General features: G+C 46.0%; 3 protein-coding genes across 6 annotated transcripts; 2 read left to right on the top strand and 1 right to left on the bottom strand.

Annotated features, from left to right (window-relative positions):
* Positions 1-50: 50 nt before the first annotated feature.
* LOC139811081 (homeobox protein PKNOX2) lies at positions 51-9,687 on the bottom strand. 4 transcript variants are annotated; one of them, XM_071775128.1, is made up of 8 exons: positions 9,540-9,687; positions 7,083-7,202; positions 6,680-6,989; positions 5,970-6,170; positions 5,377-5,671; positions 5,023-5,163; positions 4,672-4,865; positions 51-4,597 (listed from the first exon to the last, which is right to left on the bottom strand). In XM_071775128.1, exons 3-8 carry the CDS (start codon positions 6,986-6,988, stop codon positions 4,277-4,279), a joined length of 1,461 nt encoding a protein of 486 aa, XP_071631229.1. In that variant the 5' UTR covers position 6,989; positions 7,083-7,202; positions 9,540-9,687; the 3' UTR covers positions 51-4,276. The 4 variants fall into 4 exon arrangements, with proteins under 4 accessions (XP_071631229.1, XP_071631228.1, XP_071631230.1 ...); XM_071775127.1 differs by having other exon boundaries at positions 9,190-9,686; XM_071775129.1 differs by lacking the exon at positions 9,540-9,687 and adding an exon at positions 7,697-7,721.
* A 1,349-nt stretch (positions 9,688-11,036) lies between these two features.
* Positions 11,037-15,503, top strand: LOC139811079 (uncharacterized). Its single transcript, XM_071775124.1, has 6 exons — positions 11,037-11,277; positions 11,955-12,226; positions 13,796-14,052; positions 14,156-14,447; positions 14,525-14,683; positions 14,809-15,503. The coding sequence occupies exons 1-6, from the start codon at positions 11,115-11,117 to the stop codon at positions 15,133-15,135; spliced, it is 1,470 nt and encodes a 489-aa protein (XP_071631225.1). The 5' UTR covers positions 11,037-11,114; the 3' UTR covers positions 15,136-15,503.
* Positions 15,504-17,234: 1,731 nt separating this feature from the next.
* On the top strand, positions 17,235-24,206 carry Bsh (brain-specific homeobox). Its single transcript, XM_071776314.1, has 3 exons — positions 17,235-18,026; positions 18,656-18,890; positions 23,233-24,206. Exons 1-3 carry the CDS (start codon positions 17,679-17,681, stop codon positions 23,670-23,672), a joined length of 1,023 nt encoding a protein of 340 aa, XP_071632415.1. The 5' UTR covers positions 17,235-17,678; the 3' UTR covers positions 23,673-24,206.
* The last annotated feature ends 315 nt before the right edge of the window (positions 24,207-24,521 follow it).

Below are 24,521 nucleotides of genomic sequence, written 5' to 3'. Positions count from 1 at the left end.
TAAAACAAATGGCATCTTACATAATTGCGGTAAAAATAAAAAGGGAATAATGCAAGCGTGATGGCGTTTATTATCGATAAACAACTTATTTAACAGGGCGTTGATGTACATGGGAAAGAAGTATTTAATTTGTATATCTAGGCTTTCTTTTTTTTTTTAGTATACATTTAAGTATATGTTTCTCATTTACGACTTGAAATTTGGACAAAGTTAGAAATGGGCCATTCTCGAAAAGAGGTTGATTCGGATAAGAAATTTATACAGAATCTCACTGTTTTCTAGATAACCTAAATAATCAGGATATTTTTAACTGGTTCCAACATCTATAAAATAGACAATTTTTCTTATCACTGCTTTGCCACTGTACATTTGCTATTTGATCAGGCATGCATAGAGTGAAAATGTGCACATGATAAAAAGAAACATTTTCATTCTGCATATGTATGTGCCATTGAAATGAAGGCGGGAGGTACGTCCAGAATATTAGAATATTGTCCAGATGAATTAGGAATACGGAGATTTGATTATAGTACAAAGCACGTAATTATGAAATTCTATGAACATCACTTTTTTCGATTTTCCCGATACCTGCATGTAACATAATTTCTGCATTACATAAGCTATTTGACCCATTTCTATCTTTATATATCTTTTTCTTTTTAATTTAATTCTCGATAGATAATTTTTTTTCGCATTAACGTTAATTCGACAGACACTTACGTCTTGTATATAGTGTCCACATGCACGCGTCGCAATGAAGTTTTACGTCACGGACATCCGTGCAAAGTAAAAAAAGCGAGAGTGCCCGGTGAAAGATATGCCAAGTGCATATACGCGTTTTTTTCCGGCCTGTCCGCGTGCATATGGATTGGAAACGGTCTACGCAACGCACGTCCCGACATACGTTCAACCTCTTCGGTAATCGTTTGCGCTTTCTTTTAACTAATTTTCAGTATACAAGGAGTGAAGTAGGAGGCTGGGCACCGCCCACCGAATTATCACAGTCGTCTGGTGCCGCAGCACATACGTATACGTGGTTCAGCCTTACAACCTACCTCTTAATCTAAGCGTTATCTTACGTTCATTTAGTTCTCGGATACAGTATAGCCCCGTACGAGGTAGCTCGTCGAAGCAATAATTTCTAGAGGAGTGATTACACTTTTTTTTTATATTAGATTGCGATTGTAAGTTATTGCTTTACTTTTACTACAAACAATCCGTTGAGAATAGCACAGATCTCTCAATGAATGTTTTTTCTTCAAGTCGGGAAACAGTGTTGATTGAGCAACGCAGAGTCATGTTCCTCGTCTTTCCGTTTTATTTTTTGGTGTTCATCGTTGTTGCAGCCGAACGTTATTTACTTTAAACAGACTGATATCGCGGCACCGTGCACGGGAGCTATACTGTCAGCTGTCTGCAACTGATAATATCGTTTTACTCAAGTTATATCGCATATTCAAATATTCCGCATGATTACGATGTTACAATCGACATTACGATTAGGTGATTGAGCGGAGAGTGTCGGGCGTACAAAAATCTATACGTTTGAGAAACGGAGGAAAAAAAAAGAAATTATATAGAGTTTGTAAGAACAGGTCGAACAAGCTACTAATGGAAGCACTTTGTCAATTGGCTATATATACATCGAATCAACGTAAAAATTATAAGTACAGAGGAAATGATATTTGGCTACTTAAGGCAACCACGTCTCGACAGGCTACATTATATGACACATTCCCCTCCTATGATCGAGTGACTAGTGTCAGCTTATCGCTAACTGCGATATCCGTGAGAAAAGTGACAGCGACAATAACGGTGAAAACAAAATAGAAATTAAGAACAAAATGAGAATTCCACGTTCCTGCGACTTCTGTCGATACAGCAAGATTACATCCTCCTATGGAATTGTTAACTTGGAAACAACTAATTTTACGCTACGTTACTTTACGTCAAATCTAACAAGGTAAGACGGTCTTAGCCATTCAAATCTCGATGGACGGATCGCGAGGAAATGATAGCGTCGGAGAAAGCATAAATATACACGCGTATGTGTATCCAGGAAGAACGGTATGTACACGAGAATGCATCGGCGAGAACAGCCAGTTCGCGAGTGGATATCGAAAGTTCGCCGGACTCGCGTAGGAGGCTCGAGATGAGCGAGCTTCTGCCCGTCAAAGTAGCGCGACAAGAAAAATTTCGACTGGTAAAACGTAATGATCACATGTAGACAGCCAGTGCGTTAAACATTAATATCCCAAAATGTATTATATCGTTATCATTGGATATATCCAATTTCTTATTTCCAAGAAAAGTATTAGCTTTTCTTAACATACTTGGTAATATTTATTCTCTGCTTTGTCTGTCTCTCTTTCTCTCTGTCTCACTAACAGTTCCGCATGTAATATGTACAGTATCATGTAACACGTGCAGTACACGTTCAAGGGACGACACTTAGAGTTTAAAAATATAATCATCATATATTTAAAGTAGTATCATATCATCATTGTATTGTGGTTGTGTTGCTGCTGCTGTTATATTATTATTACTATTATCATTATTGTATATAATTATAGTTATAATTATTATCATTTATCAATAGCGTAATAATTATTATCATTATTAGTTATATTATTATTAATTATTATTATTATCATGGAGGGACAGCGTTTCGCTATGCCACGACACTGCAGAGCTGAACAAAGACTAAACGCGGAAGTTACCACGCTCTTTAATGGCACGAAAAGTACAATTAATATTGCATGCTATGAACTATAATTCTCAATCTAATTTGGAAATTAATTAATTATCCATATCATCTTTTTACAACTTTCAATTTGCTAACAACGTTAGCAATTGCCGTTACCATTTCTCATACACTGTCCATATTGGATTGCCTTATATAAGTTGTAAATTGTAAAGCAGGTCAATTTCTCAACCTCAAAAACAGCTCACACGCATTATAATCACAAAATAAAAAATATGCGGATATTTTGTTGTGACACAAAAATGACAATTATTGTGGTAGGAGCAGTACAAGGTATTAGTAGTAATAGGTAGTAGTAATAGTACTAGTAATTTAGTAATAGTAGTAATAGCAGTAGTAGTAGTAGTAGTAGTAATAGTAATAGTAGTAGTAGTAATAATAGTAGTAGTAGCAGTAGCTTTAGCGGTAGCAGGAGCGATAGTGTTAACAGTAATAATATTAATAATGATAGTAGAAATAGTAGTATAGTAATAGTAATAGCGGTAATGGAAGAAATAGCAATAGTAGTAGTGATACTATTACTAGAAGTAGCATAGTAGTAACAATAGTAGGAGTAATAGTAATAATAGTAGTCGTAATGGTAGTTAGTATCTGGGTAACAGTATTAATCGCAACAATAGCAGTAATAACATAAGTATTGCCGGCAAAGCTAGCAGAAAAAAATTTGACTTTGTCCAAATGGAACAAAATTGTTTTATTATACGCCCAACACATAATAGTGTCAAAGTTATAAAACTGAGCGACAATTAATGCACCACGTCAAAAAGAATAAATTTGTATAATTCTTGGATAATGCTTAAGAATGTACATTGAATGGAAAATATGAATAATTATCAGAAAAGCATCTTTCTTTTTGTGGCAAATCTTTGTTCGAGTCAAGTCGTTATAATCACGTTATATATAAATATATAAAAAATATATATACATATAAATATATAATGTGATTATACTTAAAACAACATATATCTTTTACATACATTACAAGTGTCATAAATAATAGTATCATCAGGGACGTACGTTTGTTACAAGTGACGTAATTAAACTAACAAAAGATCGTAGTTTCAAAGAAAGCTCAGATTTATCTCCACTTGTGCGCGAATCACTTACAAATTTGTCGTCGAAAAATAAATAACATTTCCCGTAGCGTAATGCAAACGTATAGGTATATTTTCGTTTGAGTTAGATGTACTTAAGTAAACCGCTCTTTCTAGTACCTATTCAATCTCAGTTCTCGTTTCTGAGTCCGTTAACACGTGAATAATATACGAGTCGAGATTAAAAATCTAATCAGCTGTCGTAAAAAAGCAGATCGGTCGGGTAGCTAACGAAAAATCAAAGTATCGAATGATCAGAGAGCGTGATAACCTCTATCCGCATATTCTTAACTTTCACAAGATTAATTACGTATTTGACAGTTAAAGCGATATCTATTCCCGAATACCTTAATACTGTAATGAGCAACTGGATTTGAAGGTACCGTAAAGAGGTTGACGTTTCGGTGATCGACAGAGGTCAGTGAAGATCATCCTCATCGCTATCGTTACCGTCTTTCGATCTAGCGGCACCTCCCTCACCGTCGCTAGAACCCGAGTCACTCGCCGAATCATCGGACTGCCAGCCCGCCTGTTGTTGCTGGGCCGCCTGTTGCTGCGCGGCGTGTTTCGAGGTCTTGTGACGTTTCCCCGCGCGCGACGCCACGTCCGTGCCCGCACCATCCAGCATGGGCTGCAGGATCCGTCGACGAGCGTTGATAAACCAATTGTTCACTTGCAACAGCGTCAAATTCGTCTGGCTGGCAATTTGACGCTTCTCATCCTCGGTCGGATACGGATGCTGCGACAGATGGGCGTTAGATACGAATGAACAAACGTATCGCGAATGATAGTTTTGTCGACATTGTTACTCACTACTAAATGCTGAAAGAGCCACGTTCGCATAATGCCAGTTGCGTGTTTGGGTAAGACACCCCGCTTCTGACGTCCCTTTCTAGCGCTACCGTGATTACTCCTATGATTCCCAGCGTGATTCGAGGCCGCGTTGCTGGCACCCTCCTCCTCGTCTTCGCTCGCCGCGGGAGAAGGCGAGCCCGCAACTGTAATGTCTAAACACGATCGACGTGATCCATTACACTCGTGATCCTCAATGCGATATAGCATAACGGTGTAATTTGCGCGTTGAGAGATAGCAACGGCAACGAGTCGTTACTATTTCTCAGCGCTGGCGCGCGCACGCGGAAGGAAACACATTATATTCCTAACCGAAATACTTTTGATTGTTAGATCTCCCGATATCCGCGTATTCCGCGTTTTCTCGTTCTCGCAAGGCGAGTAGTCCCCAGTATCCGGCTTCTTCCAGGTATATCCTGTTGGAGATGGTCCGCAGATACTCGCTACTGTCATCTATAAACGGAATTTTAGCAGGAGATCCGTCATGCGCAAAATACAACTGCTGCTCCAGGAGGAGAGGAGCAAGAAGAGTCAGAGTTTCGACGAGAGAGGAGAATATCTCGACCGATCAACCGATCCTGATTCCTGAATGGGTCAACGCAACTTTCGATCGGCGTGAACGATCGAAAAGAATCAACTTTGGTGCGTCGCGCGGTTCAAACTCACCTTGGCCGAGATACATGTCGTTAACCGGGGCGCATGGATGCGCCCCGATCTGCGAGAGAGGCGTACTTCCGTGCACCGTGGACGGTGAGAGCGGATCGTCATGGTCCTGGCTAGTGGATTTGCCCGAGCGCTGGACGGCGGAAGACGGTCGAACCGCCGACAGTTGGTCGTGATTAACGCTCTCTTCTCGCGCGTGCGAATTCGCGCCGTCGTTCTCCGCCACGGCGACGTCCCCTCGGCTCACTCTGAATCCGTTAGCTCCCGACTCAACATCATTGCCTGTAGATGACAGCACCTGGCAAATATATGTCTCAACTAGCCGTCAGAGAGCAGGGATGGGAAATTCAGTAATATCTCAAGAGATGTACGCGTACGCTCGTACGCGATGATATGTAACAATATATATTACTGCCTCAATCAAATCGACAGCGATTCACGATCGCCGACGTGCAAACGGCAACGACGACAACGGCGTCGCGGGACTCTTCGCGTACATCCCTTCTACTACGGGAATATCTACGTTGGTAAGGGGATAGAGACCGGGCAGACCGGGGAGCCTAGCTTCATCGCGGCATATCGGGCAAACGTCTAACCTGCAGCGGACTGCTGCCGTTGCTCCCGCTCGACGGGCCCATGTCGTGCCCGTGGTGGCTGTAGTCGCTGCGTAACAGGTTCTCGCTCTGCATCTTGCCCTTCAGACACGTGATGTACCTGTTGCAGAAGTCCTTGCACAGCTCCTGCACCTTCTCCAGCTCCAGAAGATGAATACGCAGCACCTGTATCGCCTTGATCATCTGCAAGAAACGCGTCCCCGTGGAAACGCCTTTAAACGTTCAGCCGATCGTCATCTCTCGCCACCTCTCTCGCTCATTTGTTTCCGATCTCGACTCAGGGCCGGAGCACAATACAAAGGTACAGGCAAATAAAAACAAGGAATAACGCAAGCAACAGGATTTTCAACCTATCGGAAGCCGTGTATCAATGCCATAGACTGAGCATTCCCTTTGGAAAGTTTCCGGCAAGATCTGAAGGACAGGAGATATTCTTGCAGTGCCGCTTTCCTTTTCTAATTGTCACAATTATAAAAGGAAAGCGGCACTGCAAGCATATCTTCTGTCCTTCAGATTTAGCCGGAAGCTCTCTAATGGTAATGTTTAGTTTTGCATATATGATCAATGCATTCTGTGTGTGTGTTCCTATTCCCTGTACTTTTGTATTGTGTTCCGGCCCTCACAACCGCGCGTGCGGGGAACGACAGGAAGAGGAGACGAGCGGGAGTTTCGGTGAGGTGTTTCGATCTTACCAAACCGTCAATCTCGGGGTCATTGATCAGAAACGGCTTTCGGTCTCTTTCTTGGTGCTGGACGAAAGCCTGTATATCCATGTTGAAGCTTTCGGACGTGGAGTTGTCCGAGCTCTGGGTCGCCTGTTCGCATCTTTCGAAGAGTAACGCCAGTAGCGGGAAGAGCGGATGTTTGTACACGGCCCTCTTGTCCGCCTCGAACTGGGCTTGATCCTGATGAGTCGTATAGTCGGCGACCCCACTCGCAGGGTCCTGGTCGTATCCGGGGGTCACCATCGCTAGCGCAACGGCGGTATTACCCTCTTGCATCCTGTCACAGACAACATCGCCGGAATCGTCATACTCCACGATCCCTTTAATCGATCCCTTAGATCGATCGCACCTTAAAACGGAGCCCTCTTACCTATCATTCCCCCTTGGCGATCCTCATTTTCGTCTGGATCCTTCGCGACTCGTTCCCTCTGCGCCTCGGGTCCGACCACTCGTTTAACCCGCTGGTCAAATCCCGTTTAACCGGAGGATGCTTTGGGAAGAGGCAAAATCGCGATAAGACGACTGACTTTGTTTACGACGCTCCGTTAATTCCTAATTATATTATCGGTCGCTAAAAACGGTCGCTCCGCGGAAATTCGTAAGGCACAAGGCGAGAGAACGCGCGAGAAAGTGAAAAATCGATAAAGAGAAAAAAAAAAGAAAAAGAGAGAAGAGAAAGAAAAACGTCGCGTCCCGCCGCGCCGCGCGAACAATCGAACGATGCGGCACCGCATTTAAATGTCATCATTAGACAGTATCGGCGCCATCGGCGCCCAGGGCTCCCATCGATTTCGGAACGCGGCGTGTGTCTTTCCCGACGCGGGTTAAATAGCGCCAGCGAAAGAAAAAAAAACGAAAAGGAGACAATTCGGAGAAACGCGCGCGGGTGAAAAATCCCGTCGGGAGGCTCCAGTCAGCTTCCGCAAAACTGGCGGCGAGCGGCGAGGTACAAGGGGCAAAGTCGCGGCCACGAGGTCGTCTTACGTAAGGGAGAATGTTTTTTCTCTCTCTCTCTCCCTCCCCGAGATCACCGCGCGTCTCCGCACTCGTCCCGTCTCGAGAGATTCCGAGAGCGGCGGCCGTCGGAGCCGGGAGCGAATCTCATCGCGGAGAGACGACGGGACGAAGGGTCCGCGATTTTCCCCTCGGCACGTGGGGTTCGCCGCTCCGAAAACGGCAGAGGCACCGACCGGCCACTGTTTACTGCCCGTCGATCATCGGCCGCGAGCCTAACCTGCGCCGTGCGCGACTCGCGCGACGAGAGGGCACGTCGCCGCGCAGATAAGCGGCCGCAGTTAAAACACGCCCTGCGAGCGTTACACTTTACAAACGGGAGGCGGACCGCGCCTCCGCCTCCTCCACCTCCACCTCTCCTTCCCCTCTTCCACCTCGCGCTTCTTTTCCCGGCCTGTCATTGCGTTCGATAAAGTCGAAGGGTGATCGCCGCCGCGCGCCCTCCGGAGAAGGCCGTGTCGCGATTAGGGACGAGACACGCGGCGACAGCGTCGTCGTCGCGCTCTCTTTTCTTTCTCTCTCTCTCGCTCTTTCTTTCTCGCTTTCTCGGCCCTGTCTCGCCCCTCGAAAGATCGTAGTGATCGCACGAGCGACCGAAATATTATGAGTCTGTTTTCTATTGCTGAACCGGCTGCCACTAGTTCGGAGTTAATCTTTTTTTTACTCCACACATTCAGGCAATAGAAAACAGACCCTATTATATCAGCTGATCGTCTCGCAACGGTATCGAAATGCGCTGTTCCATATCTCGCGTCTCCGGGCGCCTCCAAACTCTCGCAAAGTATTCCGGGATCAGCGTCGTCTCGTAGATGACGCTTGTTTACGTCGCACGCTTTTCTCCCCCACCCACCCTCCCGCCCCGAGAAACGAAGCTGCGCGCTTCCGCGAAGGATCCGCGAGGCGGCCCACCTTTTTCGTACAAAAATGTCGGACGGCGAGCGAGCCGAAGGGCGATGATTATCGGCGATTGTCGGAATCCACCGTCGGATTCGGAGCGCGTTCTCGCTCCGGAGGGATCTGATCATGATTTTCAGCTCCTCGGCTCCGCGTGTTGCGTCGCGCAACGTGAAATCCGACGACCGAGAATCCGCGTCCGCGTATCTTCCGCGCGAACACGAAAAACACGCGCGGGCGACATTCGCGACGACGCTGATCTGCGAGGACGCGCGATCGAGAGCTCGAAGGACGAGGATAAACGATCGCGACGACGACGGTTGTCGACGTCGCCCGCGCGACGTCCACGAGTACGCCGATCCTCGCGACGAGCCCCGATCTCGTGTCCCGTCGAGAAAAATGGGCGTTTACGGCCGTCGCTTTGGGGAAACGGACTCTGACCGAACCTAACCTCCTCGCCGCCGCCGCCGTCGTATGGAAGACGCAGAAGCGGACGCCGAGCGAACGAATCGACGACCGTCCTGACCGCGGGTCGATCGCGAGAACACGCAGATCGGTTCGGTGCTTACCGTGAGACTCTCGTAGCGTCGATCCACCTAGAAGCGGCGCGCGGCCCTCGCTCGTTTTGTTTTTCACGCGACTACGCGCGGCGCGATCGAACCGTCATAGTCGTCCGGAGTGGTCCGGAGCCCCGACGGGCCACAACAGGCATCGACGGGACGGGGGAGGAGCCCCCCGTGTTTCGCTCCGTGCACGTGCCCGGGGGAGAAGAATGCACGTACGCACGCACGCACGCAGGCACGTCGCATGCACGCACTTGATCGCTCGCTATCCCGGAGAGAGAGATCGACCGAAAAAATCGCCCAGTGCCCGACGTGCACCGGTGTCCGATCCTGCGCGCGTAGCGCCGGTGACTCACGACTCACGCCGCTGATCGCGCGAGTACCGTTCGCCGCACGTTCACGTAGACGATAAATCCCGGTAGCCGGACATTTTTTCGCACAAACGCCACTACTCCGTTCACCCCGTCCACTCCTTTCCACTGGCTCCCGTCTTTTGTGACGTCACCGATTCAATACTTTTCGCGAAGGTTTCTCGCCGCGGCGGCGCCGTCGAGGTATGCCGACTGCCCGTCGGATGGCGCCACGTAATCCGTTTTTTTTTACTTGTTTGCACTTTTTACACCATTTTGCACGTTTCTGCACTTTCGACTTTTCGATTCCCTACTAATTTTAAATTGTCATTATCGGATCAATACCTCTTTACGACTATACGTTTATATGGCGACTTGTAATCCGGTTTAAACTTATTTCGCCTGACACTCGGCTCCAGATTGTAGTTCCGTGCAATCAGTGCGGATAAAATATAACTAATTGCGGATAGAAATCAGCGAAATGTAAAAAAAAGTCGAACCATCAATCACGAGGGTACTACCAATTCCGCATTGCGCATACGTTCCATACCATGGAATCGCACCATTTCAAAAATCTTAAAAGTCTAGTTATTCTTTTTGACGTTCCCACATTTCTGTAGCACTCTCACGATCGGGTGCGTTCACGTCTATAACGCTCGCTGCATCCAACATTTAAATACTATATATGCACTTCTACAAAACATTTAAATAACAATAAATTATGAAATTAACATTTTATAAATTCTAACTATCTAAATTTTTACAAGTTTTTTTAACAACTTGTTTATCGATCGATGACGCGGGAGAAAATAAATTTAAATTTCTTTCGCTCACGTTTTAGATGATGCCGGCGGTCGCTAAATGAATAATCTTCCGATCGCTCCAGGTTCCGCCGCGCGACCACAGATGTCGCTACTGTGGCTATCGAGGCGGCGTGTCGCGCTCTCGATAACGATCGATCGCGCTCGGCCCCCGCGTTTCAAACTGGCTCTCTGATTCCGACCGGCGATAGCCTCCGCACAAGACTCTCGTTATGATAGCGTAGCGTAACGTAACGTGGGTCAACGCACAAGAAACGTATCGGTTACGTATCGTCAATACGTTTCTTAATCTACGTTATTACGTTCCCATACGAAAGTTTTGTGCGGAGGCTCTATACTAACTCGGACAGCCACTTGAAAAAATTCACGCTTCAACACACGATATCTTCTCCTACAATGACACGCTGCGCATTTCGCGCAGCAAAATTCTCTACTTTCGATTTCGTGAGATTTCTTACGATGCGCGCGGGTGAGACGCTAAAACGCGTCGCCTGCGAAATATCGCGATTTGAATTCGAAATTACGTCTCGAGATCGAATCGGCTCGTGGTTTAGAGCGGGATTATCATCAGCTAACGCCGCGTTTCTCGGCGCTTCTCCAGCTCGTCTCGAGCGATGAGTAATTAGACGAGCGATGTTATCTTATCGCGCTTACACCTTGTTATCGTATACGCGAAGCGTCAGATACGGTCGGATATATTCAATTTCAGTCGACACCGCGAGGAAGCTCAGAAAGTCGTGAGCTTATTCTACGCGTCAGGATGGACCTGCGACTGTCGGTGCCGCTGCTCGCGGTAATCCTTCTCGCGAGGTGCGAGAGCCGGGAAACGCCGGGAAACGCGACGACCGTAGTTCCGAGTGCGATTAAAACGGACAACGCGACGTCGGGACCCGAGAGTATATGTGCCGTGTGTTCTTGTACAGGTAGAGTGTCGCAATTCAATATACTATCTAGCTCGATCGAAGACGAGCCAACGCTTGATAACGCGTTCATCGCGGTAACATGTGGCAAAGTTTTCTCTTCGAATCACAAAAATTCACGGGACGCTCAATAGTTATAATATCTATTTCCAATATGTATGTTAACTCTATAATCTTGGGTTATAAACTCTTCATCCTTTTCTAGCTCGAAGAATAACTTTAATCTCTTTATCTTTATTTTTTCGGAGAATACTCTTTATCTTTTTGTTCATAATTATTAGAATTGGGGGAAGATAGAAAAGTAAATTAAGCTAATTTTAAAACTAAAATGTCTAATGTCCATTTCTACCAATGTAGGTAAACTTTAATCTCGGTTTAACATTACTTTTTTTTTCTAGTTCTAAGAATTAGAAAAAAAAGGTAAAAAGTAAGTTAAATCGAAATTAAAATTAATCTACATTGGTAGAAATGGACATTATTATAGACATTTCAGTTTTAAGATTAGCTTAACTTACTTTCTATCCTCCTCCAGTTCTAAGAATTATTTAAAAAAAATAAGAAGTAAAGTTAAACTATGTGTGAGATTAAAGCTAATCGCTCCGCGTGTACTTGGCGCGAGACACGACCGTGTCTCTTGATCTGCATCGATAGACATATGAGAGTAACGCACTCCTTTTTAGATAGTTACGTGGACTGCAGCAATCGCAGCTTGGAGACGCACTTCGAGAAGGAGCAATGGTCGAACGTGACGGCGAAGGTAATCTCGTTCGAGCATAATTGCCTGGTGCACGTCACGCCCTTCCCGCGGATAGCCGTCGGGAAACTGATCCTGCGAAAGAACCGTATCGTGAAAATCGATTATCGCGCCTTCAAGGAGCTCGTTAATCTCACCGAATTGGACCTGAGTCATAACCAGCTCACGTCGGAGCAGCTGCAGCCGCACGTCTTCGAGGTAATCGGAACGATATCTTCGCGCGAGTTAACGCGCGTTAGGCCGATCAAAAGGCGCGGAGCGAACGTGGCTCGCCTCCAATTCGTGATTCATCAATCGACGAGAGAGATTTTGACGCTCCGCGATTCCGGACGCACTTAACCGGACTCCTTTCCCATTTCGATTGTAACCACACACGGCCGCGTATTTAGAATTTAAAAGACATTACTGTCATCTAAATTTTCATATTAACGAATATACATTAGTTCCTTTCGTCTTAGATAGATAACTATATACTCCGTCCAACGAGAGATCATGGCTGATCAAACAACGATGAATAACGATAGGGCACAGAGCCGCAGCAAGGTGTTCGCGTTAAATTATTTTTATTTTTAATAAATATTGTCCAACACTATAAAAAGTAAAAATAATTTAACGCGCACACCTTGTTGCGGCTCTGTGCCCTATCGTTATATTTATGTTTGATCAACCATGATTTCTCGTTGGATGAGGTATAGAAACTTCGTATACTTATAGATAATAGATAGCACGTATCTCGATATGTATTTGAATAACTTTTTAGGTGTTATCACATCTTTCATTTGTTACCGCTACGGTTCGGTGATAAGAATTATTATAAGTTCAAGCTAATATTTCAAGAAAATTATAATTTTATACGAAGCTCGTAAAACTATAACTTCCTCGAAATATTTCAAGTGAATTTACTGACCAAAAGTAAGAAAAGAGTTATTGCGCACAAATTTCATTGTGTACAATAACTTCGCAATGCAAATTATTATACACAATTGCAATAAAAGTGACGCATAAAGTCCTTAACTGTTTTCAAAATGTCAAAATGTTTTTATGAATCGCTCATTCGTCATAAAAGTACAAATATATTTTTGTAGCCGTTAAATAGTTTGGATATGAAAGGATTCATCGTAGAACTCTATCGCTTGGAGATACATAATCGATCAACATTTCGGCGAAACTGTCCTGATTTTATTCCAACCGAAAATTACCGTCGCGCATTGATTGTTTGTTCGACTCGTGAGCGATAGAAAATAACGAGAGAGGGATAAGCTAAAAAGAATATCTCTCTTCGTTCAACTTGTACAGATAAAGCGAATTCGCGGAAAAATTTATTTCACAGAGTGCCGAATTCCCAGCATTCTCTGAATTCGATGGTTTTTTTAGAATTGATACGGCAGTGAAACGTTTCATGATGATAAGATTACCGATTGATGAGCCTTATGTGGCTCATGACTACGCTATCCTTGCGTCGCGGTATTTAACTCTCTCCTCAGATAAATCGTTTATGTTCATTTGTACTAACGCAGACTTTAATCTTGATTTATTACTTTTTATCTTTTTCTAGTTCTAAGAATTAGATAAAAATATAAAGTAATTTAAAAAGGTTAATCTGCATTGATGAAAATGGACATTATACTCGTTCACACCTCGTTTAGAACTTTCGCTTCCTCGTTTATAAAGGAATCTTGCGACTTTTATTCCGCTCAAATTGATTACCACATGTTTTCTGTTTTCCTATCTGTTTATTATGAATGACGTTATTCCTGATCATTTCAGGGAAGGTTCTCGCCAGAAGCGTACGAGCCTCTGACCCTGAAAATCTTGGACCTTAGTGGTAACGTACTCCACTGGTTACATCAGAGCATATTTGAGCACCTTGCCGACCTTAAGGTGCTAAAGCTAGCGGAAAATCCCTTTGGCGTATTCGACTATCGTACATCCATAGCGATCAGCAGCGTGTCGTACTTGGAAGAGTTGGACATCAGTTATTGCCAGCTGAGAGAACTGCCGAGCGTTCAGTTCCACAATGCGAAGTAAGAAACAGAGAAATATATGCGACGATTACAGTTTTGATGCGGTTACGTTTACGTCGCCCGAGATCGGGTTTCCTGAGATCTTTCCGTTGCTCTTCCGTAGGAATTTGAAGAAGCTGAACCTGACCGGCAATAAGCTCACAGTTCCGCCCAGGGCCTTAGAGGAGGCCAAGACCTTGGAGTACCTTAGCTTGGATGGCAATTCGATACGCATTATCAATCTCGCGAACGCCTTTCCCAAACTGCCAAAACTGAAGGAGCTCAGTATGCGCGAGATGCCGAATCTGACGGAGATTGGATTCGGCGGGTTGTCGGCGTTGACCAGCCTGGAGAGTCTCCAGTTGCAAAATTGCAAGAAATTACAGCGCATCGATGAGTACGCGATGGCGTCCAAGGTACGTCGGACATACGACAGCCGACGGTAAATGCATCGTCGACAACGGTTATAATTTACTGCGTTACTGTTTCGTAGACCGCCGAGGGCACGATATGGCCGCCGTTGAAAAAGCTGAACGTGGCGTCCAACGCTCTCCGGTACCTGCCGATGTTGCTCATCGGGAGATGGGACAAGCTCGACGAATTGCGCCTGACGAACAACCAGTGGAGCTGCGATTGCCGTAATCAATATCTGGTAAGTTCCGACAATCGAGGGACGCGCGAGCTGTCGGGAGAGGAAAAAAAAGAGTAAAGAGGCTCGGATCTCGCTCGTTGCGATCGGATCGAATACGACGATAACTAACGGATTATCTCTCGCAGATCGGGAACGTGTTGCCGGAATACGGCGAGGCGCTAATGGGCGAGGAAGCCGAGAAGCTCAACTGTTCCGCACCGCCGGAACATGAGGGAAAGAAGCTCACGTCCTTGGCTGACCGACATCTACGCTGCTTGGATTTGTGGAACGCGAGACCGGAAAGGGATGCCGCGATCCTCGTGGGAGTGCTAATCGGTCTACTCGTCGCGATCCCAATCGGCATGGCGTTCTTCGTCTTCTGGCGACGCGGCTTCTTCTTCTGCGGGTCGCAAGGTCCTGCTACCTTCTCCCGTGCCTTCTATAAACGCGCGTCCAACGACGATGACATTTAACAACATATGTGTATATATATTGTTTTTAACGCAGTTGCATCTCTTTGCTACTTACTCTTGCTTCTTTTAACATTAAGCAGACATCAAGAAACAACGAGGTACAAAGAGATATAGTGTTTAGATTGCAACAGGATCCGCAATATCGGATGACGCATCGAATACATCTAGTCTAAGCTTCATCAAATATGTACGGCGTATCTTTTATACGTTTTGTTAAGATATCGTAAAGCGCAATGCGCTATATCGTCGCGTGAGCGAGTTAGGTGTACATTTCTCCTGTTCGAAAAAGCGCATCATTGTAAAGCGCAGCCCGTCGCGCTTTGGGCTGTACGACACGTATCACAATAAACACAAAACTTGAAAATTAATGCGTCCCTCCCGTTGCTCTCGCGTTGTCTAACGAGTCCCCGGAGGATTCACGAGTCTCGGCGAAGGACGTTCTCGAGCCGCGGCCGGAACCCCGGACGATGGATTTTCGGCTTTACAGGCAGAGCCGCGCGGAGGGCGGCTCTCTCTCTCTCTCTCTCTCTCTCTCTCTCTCTCTCAGCGCAAATGCGTGGAGGGTGCGAGGTGAGGCGAGAGTTACGCGACGCCGAGCGACGCCGGGCGACGCGGGCGGACGCACACGGACGGATGGACACGCGCCGGTAACGCAATTACCGCGACGTTAATTTACTCAATAATCGCAGAAGCAACCCCGTCTAAATGTCGGCACGCGTCCCTCGACCCTAATCATAGCCGGCCGTCGTCACGCCAGCAGAGCACGAAGAGAGATCATCGGAGATACACGAAAAGCCGTCGAGAGATTAACGTTAAGACTGTTAAAGTGCAAGATTCTTCTTATCTCCTTTCTTTTCCTCTTTTCTTCGCTCTTTTCTTTTCTTTCCCTCTTCTTTTTTTTAAACACTAGAATAACGAGAATAACCATCCCCGATTAAGGTGCTTTTGTTGGAATTTATATCGACTTTTGTCAAGATAAAAAAATTATTACAATATATATATGCTAATTTATTCTCTACCACTCTAATTTTGAAGTTCTGTATAGAACGTCTACATATATCATAATAATGTTATAAGTGTCTAGTGTTAAGACGTTTACGCTGCCCTCAACACGGAAAAAGTGCGCGTCGCGCTTATCCCAACCGGATGACGATTTCCGAAGGACGCGTCGGTATCGCGCCTTTCCGTCGAATTTACGCTTTCAGAGACCTCGTACTTTGTTTATTGCTCGGGTATGGAGATATGATGTAGTCATCTCGTCAAGCGCCGCACACGCTCGTACCGCGCCATTTGGAAAGCGCCCCCGTATACACGATCCGCTAAGTAATTTAATCCCGCGTTTCCGCCCGTCCTCTCTCGTCCAAGATTCAATACCGATACGGCGCGGCGCGAGGCGGTATTCGCGCATCGTACGAGGAACCTGATTACGTGGGATGCAAGGGAGCGCGACGAATCGAGATCGAGACGATGCTGCGCGTAAGAAGATGATCGTTTCGGTTGTCCCGAGGGGGGAATATCGAGGGGGGAGGGACACTTTCGAAATTAGAGCCTTATCTACGAGACTGGGGAGAATTGGTTTTCAATAAATACTCGCAACCGGGAATCGTCGCGCGTCGCGCACGTATAACGGACGGCTACGCCGCGCCGCGCCGGGGGTGGCTGAGCGCGAGGGTTTTCGTAACGTACTCTTACATATAGATGCTTGCACTTCGCATTATTATCTACGTGTGAGAGCGCGACAGAATGGAGAGGAATCGCGAATACAGAAGGATCCATCCCTCCCGTTCCTCCTCCTCCTCCATCGTTGCCGCCACCGCCACTGCCGCCTCCTCGTACGCCGTTGAATTCACGAGTACCCGAGCGCGGTGTCCATGGAAACGAGTGGCCGAGTCCCGCCCCCGGGACCTTCGCGGAGCCAACCCGGGCGACGGCGAGCGTCGCGACGCCGGCCAATGCGGGCGCCAGGCCCTCGGATTCAAGCGTCACCCTTCCACGGAGATACGGGGGCCGCCGCGGTACGCTAACTAGCGGGAGGGGCTGCCGATGATCGCGTCGCGGGGGGTTGAATCGCCCTGAATCGCGCCGCGCTCACCTCTATACGCGCCCTGAACGACGACGAAGGACTCGGTGAACGACGGCAAAAGACAGTGAGCGACAGACGGCGTCTCGCACGGATTCGTACCCGATCCGTGGCAGGATCCGCGACGATCAATCACGATTCCGTCGGGCGGATGAACTCGCGAGACGAACGACGTCCGATTAGCTGAGCCAAGTCTCAGGGTCAAGTGGTCGCCGATCCGCGGAAGAGAAAAGTGACCGGTTTCGAGAGTGAGCCCCGCGAGATTACCGTCTTCGTGCGGCGTCGGACCCCCGTTGTAAACACGCGCGCACGCGGACGCGGATCGAGAGATCCCCTTGGCGCGAAGAACGGGGCACGGCGAGGATCTCGCGACCTTGGCGTCGCGCCAGGGCGCCCGGGCGAGGATGTAACCTGCGGGGCATGCCCCGCGTCGTAGCCGCAACGCAGTGTCGAACGAGGAAAGATGCAGTCGACCTGCCAGCAGCAACAAGCTCAGCCAGGCCAGAACGGGACTTCCGCCAGCAGGACGTCGTTCCTCATCGAAGATATCCTTAGCCGCGGCACCGTCACCCCGCACGTCCACCACCATCAGCTGCACCATCAGCACCTGACGCCGACCTCCGGCCACGGGCAGCACCACCAGTACCAGCAGTTCGCCAGTCTGCTCCCCGGTTATCCCACGGCACCGCCCGCCGCGGCAGCCTTCTTCCTGGGACCGCTTTTCGGTAGCGCTGGCATGGGAGTCGGCGTGGTACCGGGGGTCGGGGAATTGGCCGCTCTCAAGCATTGCCGACGACGGAAGGCCCGGACCGTGAGTACATCCTCGATCTTCCTTCCCTCCTCCGGTGCCTTCCATCTGCATCCGGAGTGGAAATCGAGAAGCCGCGTCCAACTTGTAAATGTTATGGATCGAACACTGTTAAATTCGTGGTGTCAAATTATACTCAATTTGAGTCAACCATTCCTGTAGATCGCCACACTGCTCCCACTCAATATATCGTATAATTTAACTAAATCAATGGAATTAAAATAATACTGTTTTGTTCTAAAATAATATATTTCGACACACATGGTAGTTGAAAATAACAAAATGCTATTTAACTCAAGGTATTGGTTTAAATGTCATCCTTTAATATTTAATTAATAGTGAATAGTCGACTCTCCAAATCGACGATCGTTGGAGCCGGAGCAAAACGCAAATCGGGGTCAAGTCGAATTCGCGTGCAATTATTTACAATTTTACAGCAACGAGGCGTATCTGTGATATGCGTTCGTTGCCGAATGAACGATCATCAGGTCGTTCACCTCTCTCGCTTCTCGCCATTCTAGTTGCACATTCGCTCTCTTTTAACTATGTATATATGTATTTTTTTTTCTTTTCCCCCCATTTATCTCTCTCGCGACTGTAGGAGACAAGAGTTTGCTTCCTTACGGCTTCAGGTATTCAGCGACCAGCAGCTGGCAGGTTTGGAAGCGAGGTTCGAGGTGCAGAGATACCTGAGCACGCCCGAGAGGGTAGAGCTGGCGGCGGCGTTACACCTGTCCGAGACACAAGTGAAAACGTGGTTCCAGAATCGACGGATGAAGCACAAGAAGCAGCTGAGGAAGCTGAACACGAGCGGCAGCGGCAATTCCAATTCGGGCCAGCAATCGATATCGGTTACGTCGCCCGCTGGTGAGTCGTGTCCATTTCATTTCGGACGATTGTTCGCCTCGACGGAAGGAAAAATGTAAATCGGCTCCGTTGCGCGGTGCGATAAGTCGCGAGGGTGGTTTCACGAGAGCGAGAGCAGCTCTAAACGATGCGTTTACGTCGCGCAATTGAACGATATCGTTTGAAAGACCTCGCGATCTACAGTATCTACGGAATTTCGCATCGAGTAGTCTCCGCAACGCATAACTTAATTACCAAATTAAATGCGCATATCGACTTTTCGATAAACAGCTGCGAGCAGTATTCCCGCACCGCGAGTTAATTAACTTGGATTAATGGGTATAATGATGCCGTGTCCTAGATAAGCACCAACTCATGAATGGCCGCGCGTCGCTACGATAAAAAATAATACGCGCGTGTGCACGTATATAGTCGCTCGTTTACGCGCCGGATCCCGAAAGCTGAATCCGGAAGCTGGATCCTGGGGAGAGGCGTGTAATCTCTTCGGACGGAGTACCGCGTAAGCGTCATAAACGGCGCGCGTATTCGGCTTAATTATAGTAATAGGCAGCTACGAATGTGCGGATACGTAATCAAAATGCTAAACAAATACACCGGCACGACGAACGGATCGGGATTAATCGGTCCATAGTTATCGGTTAATATCTGACCGGAGCGGAGAGCGGAGGAGGCGCGGGATGGCGCGTTATAACGTCGGTTGTCGTTAAATACTTCCCTGTTGTCACGCTAATGGGCGATATCTGTATAATGCAACCAAAATACCGCTGACAATAAATTACGCAAGTTCGGCGTAACTAGCCAGACCGTAACCGTGGTTACGTTGCGAGGAACTATAATCATTAACGGTATCTGCGTATAATGGTTGCATTTCGTCGTAGATATACATATTACCATAATCGCTCGCCGTTGACGTTGCATTTATAAATGGACGTTATATCAATTTCCTAGAGGAAAACTCGTCGCAGTGGTGTCGTTGTTCCGAGCAATTTATGTTTTACTTTCCGTTTTCAATAACGCAATGCGCTGTACATTAATTGTTTAAAAGAAAATTCGCCACGGTAGTGTCTTCGAGCGATTTATATTATAGGTATTCTTTTTCAATAACGCCTTACAATTGTTTAAAATGTTTAAAAGAAAATTTGCCGCGATGGTATCGTTATCTCGAACGACTTATGTATTATTTTTTGTTTTTAATAACGATGGGCCTTACAATTGTGTAAAAGAATATTTGTCGCGGTAGTGTCGTTACCTCGAGCAATTTATACATTTATTATTTGTTATCAAAAACGTGATGCACCTTATAATTGTTTAAAGGAAAATGCGCCGCGGTAATATCATTACTTCGAGCAATTTATACATATTTGCCGTTTTCGATAATGTGGCGCGCGTTACATTAATTTCCTAAAAGAAATTTTGCTGCGATAGTGTCGTTGTCTCGACTAATTTATTTTCCATTTTCGATAATCAAGTGATTTATATACCTATTATTTTCCATTTTCGATAACGTGGCGTGCGTTACATTAATTTCCTAGAAAGAAATTTGCTGCGATGGTGTTGTTACCCTCCAACGATTTACGTGTTATTTTCAGTTTTCAATAACGTAATGTTCAATACCGTGTCGTAGGAGAGACCGGGGCTAGTTGGTACATGGAACAAGTTGGTATACGATAAATATTGTAAAAGTGACAAAAGATAAACTCCTGCAAAGCGCATATGATGCATAACGCATAAGGAAATGAGAGTCCCCAATCAGAGTCCTTCATTTCTATCTCCACAATGGAAGTGAAGGACTTTGATTAGTTCATTCCCTTATGCATTATGCATTATGTGTTATGCAGAAGTCTATGCTCCCCGCTTTACACTACATAAAAAATATAGTATTTCCGCAAAAACATTGCAATAATATTTTAATTAGTTATTTCAGGTTGAGTAGCGTATTTTTACAAACAGAAAAAAAAATATTTTTTTTTAGTTTTACATAACCGAAAGCAAAATACATAAATCAGTGATAAATTAAATGTTGTATTTATAAATTTGATCATTATATCTGTTTTTTTATCTCTACTTTAAATAACTTTTTCTAGTTATGTTAATGTCTTAAAATATTTTTTTGCTTAAGCAATAATTAAAATATCTAAATATGACAGGTCAGAGCTGGTTGTGACGGGGTAGGTTGTTACAGCTTTCTACTTATAATTTTGACCAACTCCGTCTGATGTAACGCATAATCTCGGCGCAACAGATACTTTAATCTTATGTAAGATTTCACCGTTAACGTCTCTTATTACGTAGTCAGTTAACACAGAACATCAGTTACATTATATCTACATTATAATTTTGCACTCAACAAAGTAAATGTAATATAACATATGTAATTGTTACATGTTGTTATTTCTCTTATTATTCGTTTCATTGGTGCAACAAAATCATTATAATTATACTATTCGGTTAAAAAATTATTTTTGTGTTGTATAAATATGCGATTATTGAAAAATTTTTTTGTAGCTTGTATTCCACTTATTAGTCACATGTAAACCATTTAAAAGAGCGTATCAACTAGCCCCGGTTTTCCCTACATTAATTGCCTAAAAGAAAATTTGCCGCGATAGTGTCGTTGCCTCGAGTGATTTATATATTATTTTTCAATAACGTGGCGCGCATTATATTAATATCTCCTAAAAGAAAATTCGCAGCGGCGCGGCGGTGTCGTTGTCTTGAGTGATTTACGTGGTTATTTTTCATTTCGATAACGTAATGCACCGTAATGTACTAATTGTCTGAAAAAAACTTTACCGCGGTAGTGTCGTTATCTCAAGCGATTTATATATTATTTTCCGTTTTCAGTAACGTGTGACGTGCATTATATTAATTTTCTAAAACAATTCTTCGCGGTGATATCGTTGCCTCAAGCGATTTACGTGTCATTTTTCTTTCAATAACGTGATGCGCCATACATTGTCTAAAAGAAAATTTGCCGCGGTAGTATAATCATTACCTTAAGCGATTTACATATTATTGTCCACGTTTTCAATAACGTGGCATTATATTAATTTTGTAGAAGAAAATTACCGCGGCGCGGTGGTGTCATTGCCTCGAGCGATTTATGTGTTATTTTTCGTTTTCGATAACGTAATGTGCGTTATATTAATTTCCTAAAAAAAAAAATTCGTTGCGGTGGTATATCATTGCCTCAAGGAATTTACGTATCATTTTCCGTTTTTCTTTTAATAACGTAATGCGCCATACATTGCCTATAAGAAAATTTGACGCGGTAATATAGTAACCTCAAGCGATTTACATATCATTTTCCGTTTTCAATAACGTGGCATTATATTAATTTCCTAGAAGAAAATTCACTGCGGTGGTGTCATTTCCTCGAGCAATTTACGTGTTATTTTTCGTTTTCGATAACGCAGTACTCATTCATTAATTTCCTAGAAGAAAATTCGCTGCGATGATGTCGTTGCCTCGAGTGATTTATAATACATGTTGTTTTCCGTTTTCGATAATTTGGCACAAGTTTTTCTTGACGGATGCGCTCGTTAAGCCACCCCGGGATTCACGGCGTACGAATATAAAAGCGATTATTTAACGAGACGACGGGAGACATTTCGAGAGCGATTTAAATAGTTTGGTCCATGGCGTTCGCATCCCATATACCAAAGTTGTTCGTCTCGGTAGACAAGATGGCTTCGTTCGGTAGGAAGGGCTAACCGAGTTACATAGACGTCTCCTTGGTAGCAACCAAGAAGGAGGTATCAGGAGGAGGGTGAGTAGGGTGGAGGGCATACAGAAGACGCGACCGCCTCGGCGTCTTTAGACTCGAGGCGAGCTACGTAAGGAACTCCGGCGGGGAGATTCGTTCCCTCCTTCGATGCCTCTCTTTCGCCGTCCTGTTCCGACTCCCGTTTACCCCTGTCTCTCTCTCTCTCTTTCTATCTCTCCCCCCCCCCTCTCTCTCTCTCTCTCTCTCTCTCTTGGAGAGAGAATTGCTCAATTACCTGTTAAGTGCTCGGTCAGACCTATATTCTCGATTGTGCTCACCGCTGAGGGCTATCGTAGGCCGTAGAAGCGCGTGCCGCGAATCCGACTTTTATTCAAATGTCACCACAATCGAGAGACAATATTAGAACCGGGAAACTGTCTTCGCTCGAGCGGAAAGTCGTGGAAGTATTAGCGTTGAGAAACCGATTGAGCGATAAAAATATCTCGTCGCAACAACGTTGTTTCGCTTGCAGACATGAGAAATCGGAAATATTCGCTCGGATATCGCTCCGGACAGTTTTATCCGGAAGTTCCCAACGAAAAGTACTAATCGACGATTGTTTGCTGATGTTGACAGAACGTCCCGTCGACTTTTCGCTGAGCGGCGGGCGCGAGTCGCGCGCGAGCAGTGACGCGCCCGCGGACTCCGACGACGAGGACGACGACGAGATCGACGTGCTGGGCGACGAGACGCCGTCGCCGACCCCGACGCCGACGGCGACGCCGACCCCGACGACACCGACGCCGGCGCCGACGCCTACGCCGGCCCCGACGACGCCGACCTTGACGTCGACGTCTACGGTCTCGACCCCGACGTCGGCGCGAAGCGGCACCCTGCCGACACTTCTGTCGAGACGCGGCACGCCGCCGAGGATTCTTCATCCGACGATTCATCCGCATCCACATCCGCATCCGCATCCGCACTCGCATCCGCACTCACACCCGCATCCGCATACGGTCGGCCTGCACCATCAGCCGCAGCACGTCCAGCATTCCGCCCAACGCCAGCATCGCTGAGACGCGCCACGACGAGGGCGGGTGTCACCCGCTCATCTCTTACCAGGATCACGGCAACCACCACGCGTAGAAAGGAACGGGATATAATCTCTTCGTCGGTGGTACCGGGCCCCCCTTCCGGATGCACCCAGAAAGTTCACCTAGGCTAAAGAGCTCGGCGCGTATAACGGAGAACACGGAATTCGGTAGAGAGATCGTCCCCGCCCCGGAGGGATCGAGAGGAAAGAAGCCAACGTCTTTTCGTGTGTCTTTAAAGCAGTATTTACGTGTCACTGAAATAATTAATGCTGTTCAACGCGGAACGGTATTCCGTCGCCGGAGCGTCGCTGGATTTTTCCCGCTTACGTAACATAATAAAAAGGAAAAAAAAGCTAAAGAAATGAAGTTTTGCTGGTTCCGAAATCTCTACTTTTTATAGCGAAATACGGTAAATAAATATACGGTATTTGGTCTGTTGTTACTTTTTATAGTCAAGTGTGTAAAAATAGGCCGTGGTTTTCGTTGAGGAATTAAACTGTCATGCTCTGACGTGAATGACGTGATGTGTACACTTGTTTCTCCTCGATTTGTCTTTTCCCAAACAGTTTTCCGAAATTTCTAATATATACGTAATATATATCTTGAGGGGGGAGAAGGAGAGAAACAGCGATTTTTATACCGGAAGAACGCAGACGTTGTCATAATGACACCAATGCATTTTACGGACCGCGCGTGGCGTGCACCGACATTGACATTTAATTGCGTCGCGGGTCGTGGCGGACGACAATCGAGTCTCTTTAACGCGATCGTTTCATTAATGGTCGGCGCGACATTTCGGTGTGTGCCTACGGTCCGAAGACATTTTCGCGA

Source organism: Temnothorax longispinosus, chromosome 4 (assembly GCF_030848805.1).
Source record: "Temnothorax longispinosus isolate EJ_2023e chromosome 4, Tlon_JGU_v1, whole genome shotgun sequence".
Taxonomy (NCBI): domain Eukaryota; kingdom Metazoa; phylum Arthropoda; class Insecta; order Hymenoptera; family Formicidae; genus Temnothorax; species Temnothorax longispinosus.
Note: the sequence above shows the minus strand (reverse complement) of the source record. Positions and strands in the feature narration are given on the sequence as shown.